At 35.7% G+C, this 6,568-nt stretch overlaps 1 protein-coding gene across 1 annotated transcript; it reads left to right on the forward strand.

Moving 5' to 3' along the window:
• Positions 1–1,317: 1,317 nt before the first annotated feature.
• LOC135574241 (endonuclease domain-containing 1 protein-like) lies at positions 1,318–5,891 on the forward strand. Its single transcript, XM_065025204.1, has 2 exons — positions 1,318–2,107; positions 3,274–5,891. The coding sequence occupies exons 1-2, from the start codon at positions 1,775–1,777 to the stop codon at positions 3,958–3,960; spliced, it is 1,020 nt and encodes a 339-aa protein (XP_064881276.1). The 5' UTR covers positions 1,318–1,774; the 3' UTR covers positions 3,961–5,891.
• Positions 5,892–6,568: the final 677 nt, after the last annotated feature.

A 6,568-nucleotide genomic window follows, 5' to 3' on the forward strand; every position in this document is an offset into this window, starting at 1 on the left:
ATCAGTTTATATAGAATAGATCTGTAGTTATATCAGTTTATATAGAATAGATCTGTAGTTATATCAGTTTATATAGAATAGATCTGTAGTTATATCAGTTTATAGTTATATCAGTTTATATAGAATAGACCTGTAGTTATATCAGTTTATATAGAATAGACCTATAGTTATATCAGTTTATAGTTATATCAGTTTATATAGAATAGATCTGTAGTTATATCAGTTTATATAGAATAGACCTATAGTTATATCAGTTTATAGTTATATCAGTTTATATAGAATAGATCTGTAGTTATATCAGTTTATAGTTACATCAGTTTATATAGAATAGATCTGTAGTTATATCAGTTTATATAGAATAGATCTGTAGTTATATCAGTTTATATAGAATAGATCTGTAGTTATATCAGTTTATATAGAATAGATCTGTAGTTATATCAGTTTATATAGAATAGATCTGTAGTTATATCAGTTTATATAGAATAGATCTGTAGTTATATCAGTTTATATAGAATAGATCTGTAGTTATATCAGTTTATATAGAATAGATCTGTAGTTATATCAGTTTATATAGAATAGATCTGTAGTTATATCAGTTTATATAGAATAGACCTATAGTTATATCAGTTTATAGTTATATCAGTTTATATAGAATAGATCTGTAGTTATATCAGTTTATATAGAATAGACCTATAGTTATATCAGTTTATAGTTATATCAGTTTATATAGAATAGATCTGTAGTTATATCAGTTTATAGTTACATCAGTTTATATAGAATAGATCTGTAGTTATATCAGTTTATATAGAATAGATCTGTAGTTATATCAGTTTATATAGAATAGATCTGTAGTTATATCAGTTTATATAGAATAGATCTGTAGTTATATCAGTTTATATAGAATAGATCTGTAGTTATATCAGTTTATATAGAATAGATCTGTAGTTATATCAGTTTATATAGAATAGACCTATAGTTATATCAGTTTATATAGAATAGATCTGTAGTTATATCATATATATAGAATAGATCTGTAGTTATATCAGTTTATATAAATACAAAAGAACTTAGTTTTTTTTCTTTTGTATTATCTGTTACCAGATCTAATGTGTTATATTCTCCTACATTCCCACATTTCCACAAACTTCAAAGTGTTTGCTTTCAAATGGTACCAAGAATATGCATATCCTTGCTTCAGGGCCTGAGTTACAAGCAGTTAGATTTGGGTCTGTCATTTTAGGCAAAAATGTTAAAAAAGGGGCGGCTCCTTAAGAGGTTAGAACTATTTAAAACAAACCTACAGAGGGGTTTATGCAAATCAACCCTTTCTGTCTTGACATCTGAAGGAGGAGTCTCTGAAAACCTATTTAAATCAGTCTGTCCTGACTCAGCTCAGCAGTCTCCAGTCTACCAGCTGGTCTCTGTAATAACTATTTAAATCAGTCTGTCCTGACTCAGCTCAGCAGTCTCCAGTCTACCAGCTGGTCTCTGTAATAACTATTTAAATCAGTCTGTCCTGACTCAGCTCAGCAGTCTCCAGTCTACCAACTGGTCTCTGTAACTTCATCTTTGTCTCTGTGGTGTACAGTCTCCAGTCTACCAACTGGTCTCTGTAACTTCATCTTTGTCTCTGTGGTGTACAGTCTCCAGTCTACCAACTGGTCTCTGAAAACCTATTTAAATCAGTCTGACCTGACTCAGCTCAACAGTCTCCAGTCTACCAACTGGTATCTGTAACTTCATCTTTGTCTCTGTGGTGTACAGTCTTCAGGTGATGATGGGGTTATTGAATCATCTCTCTACTCTCCTCCTCCTCTCTCTCCTTCCTCCTGCTCTCTCTCATGTAGTGGTTAAGTTCAGTGATGTTCCACAGTGCCAGAAGTTCTTCCTGGAGGGGAAAACTCCAAATCTACCGGATATTTTGGTTGATGGGATAGTCAAGGACCAGAACCGCTACAAGCCGATCTGCCAGTTGTTCAACAACATCTACAGGTTTGCAACTCTCTACGACACGACAAACAGGATCCCTGTGTTCTCAGCCTACACCTTCTCTGGTCGTCCTACAGACTGCAGACCAAAACATCAACCCTGGATGATGGAGCCCCAGGTAGGACTCATGTTTATTCATATAACATAACATGTGTATTTGTTTACTGCTGTAAATCACAGACAGTAATGTTACAGAATATAGATCTACCACTGTGGAGGGTGTAGAGACTTGATTGTCTTGATTGTGAACCCCCTCAAAAAGATGTGGGTTTATTGTACAGAAAGGAGGGTTTATTCTTCAGAAAGGAGGGTTTATTGTACAGAAAGGGGAGTTTATTGTACAGAAAGGGGGGTTTATTGTACAGAAAGGGGGGTTTATTGTACAGAAAGGGGGGTTTATTGTACAGAAAGGAAGGTTTATTGTACAGAAAGTAGGGTTTATTGTACAGAAAGGAGGTTTATTCTTCAGAAAGGAGGTTTATTCTACAGAAAGGAGGGTTTATTGTACAGAAAGGAGGGTTTATTGTACAGAAAGGAGGGTTTATTCTTCAGAAAGGAGGGTTTATTGTACAGAAAGGAGGGTTTATTGTACAGAAAGGGGGGTTTATTGTACAGAAAGGAAGGTTTATTGTACAGAAAGGAAGGTTTATTGTACAGAAAGTAGGGTTTATTGTACAGAAAGGAGGGTTTATTCTTCAGAAAGGAGGGTTTATTCTACAGAAAGGAGGGTTTATTGTACAGAAAGGAGGGTTTATTGTACAGAAAGGAGGGTTTATTCTTCAGAAAGGAGGGTTTATTGTACAGAAAGGAGGGTTTATTGAACAGAAAGGGGGGTTTATTGTACAGAAAGGGGGGTTTATTGTACAGAAATTAGGGTTTATTGAACAGAAAGGAGGGTTTATTGAACAGAAAGGAGGGTTTATTGAACAGAAAGGAGGGTTTATTGAACAGAAAGGGGGGTTTATTGAACAGAAAGGAGGGTTTATTGAACAGAAAGGAGGGTTTATTGAACAGAAAGGAGGGTTTATTGAACAGAAAGGGGGGTTTATTGAACAGAAAGGAGGGTTTATTGTACAGAAAGGAGGGTTTATTGTACAGAAAGGAGGGTTTATTGTACAGAAAGGAGGGTTTATTGTACAGAAAGGAGGGTTTATTGTACAGAAAGGAGGGTTTATTGAACAGAAAGGAGGGTTTATTGAACAGAAAGGAGGGTTTATTGAACAGAAAGGAGGGTTTATTGAACAGAAAACTGTGAATGAATGGATGTATGATTGTTTCCTGCAGCTCAACGATGTAAACAACAGCCCTGAAATGAAGATTATGGGAGAACACTCTCAACACCAGGCTGGGAACGACGACTATATTAACTCAATACAAAAGAAAGGGGTGAACAGAGGTCACCTCTTCCCATGTTCACATGCTCATGACCTTGATACTCAGAAGTCCACCTTTACCCTGACCAACATCGTTCCCCAGGTGGTGTCCTTCAACGGGGGCAGCTGGAGAGAAATGGAGGAACATGTCAGAGAAAAGCTTGAGACGGACTGTATTAATAACAACAGGAAGATAAAGGCCTATGTGGTGACTGGAGCAGTTCCCAGTGACAACAACAAACTGAACAACAGAGTGAACATCCCAGGTCTCATGTGGACAGCCTACTGCTGTTACAACAACAACCTGAGAAAGTGGGTGGCCCGAGCACACTGGGGTCAGAACCAAAAGGAGGGCAAGGGGAAGACATTGCCCTCAGAAACCTTGGCAGATCTGTATAACATGTTGAACCCGAACTACCCAGGTGGTGTCCAGGTTTTCCCAGAGCAGTGTCCAACTGGTGTCAAACCTACTACTACTTCTACTACTACTACGTCTACTCCTCCCCATTCCTGGAGGAAATATCTTGACATAATTTCTTTCCCACTGAGGCATCTTTACAATGCATTGATAAATCATTCTAGAAGGTTCTTTGGATGATCTGGGTACATATGCTCTCACTATATCAACAAATTGTCAACTAAACTCTGGTTATGGTTAGATAACGGTTATAATGGTAATAAGGGTTATAAGGGTAATAATGGTTATAATGGTTATAATGGTTGTAATGGTTGTAAGGGTTGTAAGGGTTGTAATGGTTGTAAGGGTTATAAGGTTTGTAATGGTTATACGGGTTATAATGGTTATAATGGTAATAATGGTTGTAAGGGTTATAATGGTAATAATGGTTGTAATGGTTATAATGGTTATAATGGTTGTAATGGTTGTACGGGTTGTAAGGGTTGTAATGGTTGTAAGGGTTATAATGGTAATAATGGTTATAATGGTAATAATGGTTGTAATGTTTGTAAGGGTTATAATTGTTATACGGGTTATAATGGTAATAATGGTTGTAAGGGTTATAATGGTTGTAAGGGTTATAATGGTAATAATGGTTGTAAGGGTTATAATGGTAATAATGGTTATAATGGTAATAATGGTTGTAATGTTTATAAGGGTTATAATGGTTATACGGGTTATAATGGTTATAATGGTAATAATGGTTGTAAGGGTTATAATGGTTGTAAGGGTTATAATGGTAATAATGGCTGTAAGGGTTATAATGGTTGTAAGGGTTATAATGGTTATAATGGGAATAATGGTTGTAAGGGTTATAATGGTTGTAAGGGTTATAATGGTTGTAAGGGTTATAATGGTTGTAAGGGTTATAACCTAGTTGGAAGAATTTCTTCCGTAGCGAGGAATCTTTACAATTCCATGAGAAATAGTTCTGGAAGGTTCTTTGGATGATCTGGGTACAGATGCTCTCACCATATCAACAAACTATCATTACTGTTAGAGTAATGATTATCAGGGTTATATTGGTAATGAGGGTTGTAATGGTAGTGAGGGTTGTAATGGTAATGAGGGTTGTAATGGTAATGAGGGTTATAATGGTAATGAGGGTTGTTATGGTAGTGAGGGTTATAATGGTAATGAGGGTTGTAATGGTAATGAGAGTTATAATGGTAATGAGGGTTGTTATGGTAGTGAGGGTTGTTATGGTAATGAGGGTTGTCATGGTTACATGTCAACATATGTACACTTTCAATTGTAATACTTTTCTCTTCTGTCTATATATATCTATATACTCCCTCTACCCATCTCTTCTATGTCTATATATATCTGTAGTCTATACTCTTCCCTTCCCTCTCTGTCAATCTCTTCTATGTCTATATATATCTGTAGTATATACACTTCTCTCCCCTCTATACTCTTCTCTTCTATGTCTATATATATCTATATACTCCCTCTCTACCCATCTATTCTATGTCTATATATATCTATAGTCTATACTCTTCTCTGTTTATATCAAATATAAAAAGTATGTAAGGGGACAGAATTCTATTTTAATAAATAAAATACAGTTTAATTCCTTGATGTGCTGCCATTACTCTTGTTAATGTTAATAATGAGGTTTAGAGCAGGGTTGAGGTCAATTCCATTTCAATTCCAGTCAGTTCTAGAAGTACACTGGAAATCCATTTCTCTGCCATGCTTTTCAATGAGGAACATTTGGAATTGAAATGGAATTAACCCCAACACTGGCCTACAGTTTGTCAGGTTGTGACTTCCTTATGACTGTTACCATGGAGATACTATTATATGTTCTGAATGTATTTCTATCACTGTTACCATGGAGATACTATTATATGTTCTGAATGTAATTCTATCACTGTTACCATAGAGATACTATTATATGTTCTGAATGTAATTCTATCACTGTTACCATAGAGATACTATTATATGTTCTGAATGTAATTCTATCACTGTTACCATGGAGATACTATTATATGTTCTGAATGTAATTCTATCACTGTATGTCTCCATCTTCTTCCCATCTGAAGGAATAAACATCTATAATGAATGAAGCCTGTGAGTCTGGTGTTTTGTTCTCATGGTGTTTAAATGTAACCAAGTGACTCCAATAGAAATAAGGAAATAAGAATTTGTTCTTTACTGACTTGCCAAGTTAAATAAAGGTTAAATTATTTTAAAAAGGATTTTCAAGCAGTGTTGTCAAATCATCTCACCAGCAGGGGTCAGCCTTGTTTCAGTTTTCAAACCTCCAATCCATGTCCTCTGTGGACAGGACAGGTTTAAATTGATTGATTGATTGATTGATTGATATATATATATATATATATATATATAATACATATTTTGTTTTGGATGAATTTACCTCTGCCTAGATTCCCTTTATGGATTATTTGGCTTGAAGACCATTGCGATGCGTTTTTACCCTTTGAAAACTATTCAGAAAAACTACAAAAAACTACAAGGCTACTTCCTGGAAAATTACGTGTCACTTCAGTAGTGTATAGAAAAAAAGACCTTGGATGAGAGAGAGAGAGGGAGTCAGAGATAGATAGAGAGAGACAGAGAGGGAGGCAGAGATAGATAGAGAGAGACAGAGAGGGAGGCAGAGATAGATAGAGAGAGACAGAGAGTGAGGCAGAGATAGATAGAGACAGAGAGGGAGGCAGAGAGAGATAGAGAGAGACAGAGAGGGAGGCAGAGATAGATAGAGAGAGACAGAGAGTGAGGC

Source organism: Oncorhynchus nerka, linkage group LG12 (genome assembly GCF_034236695.1).
Source record: "Oncorhynchus nerka isolate Pitt River linkage group LG12, Oner_Uvic_2.0, whole genome shotgun sequence".
In the NCBI taxonomy this organism is placed as follows: Eukaryota; Metazoa; Chordata; class Actinopteri; order Salmoniformes; family Salmonidae; genus Oncorhynchus; species Oncorhynchus nerka.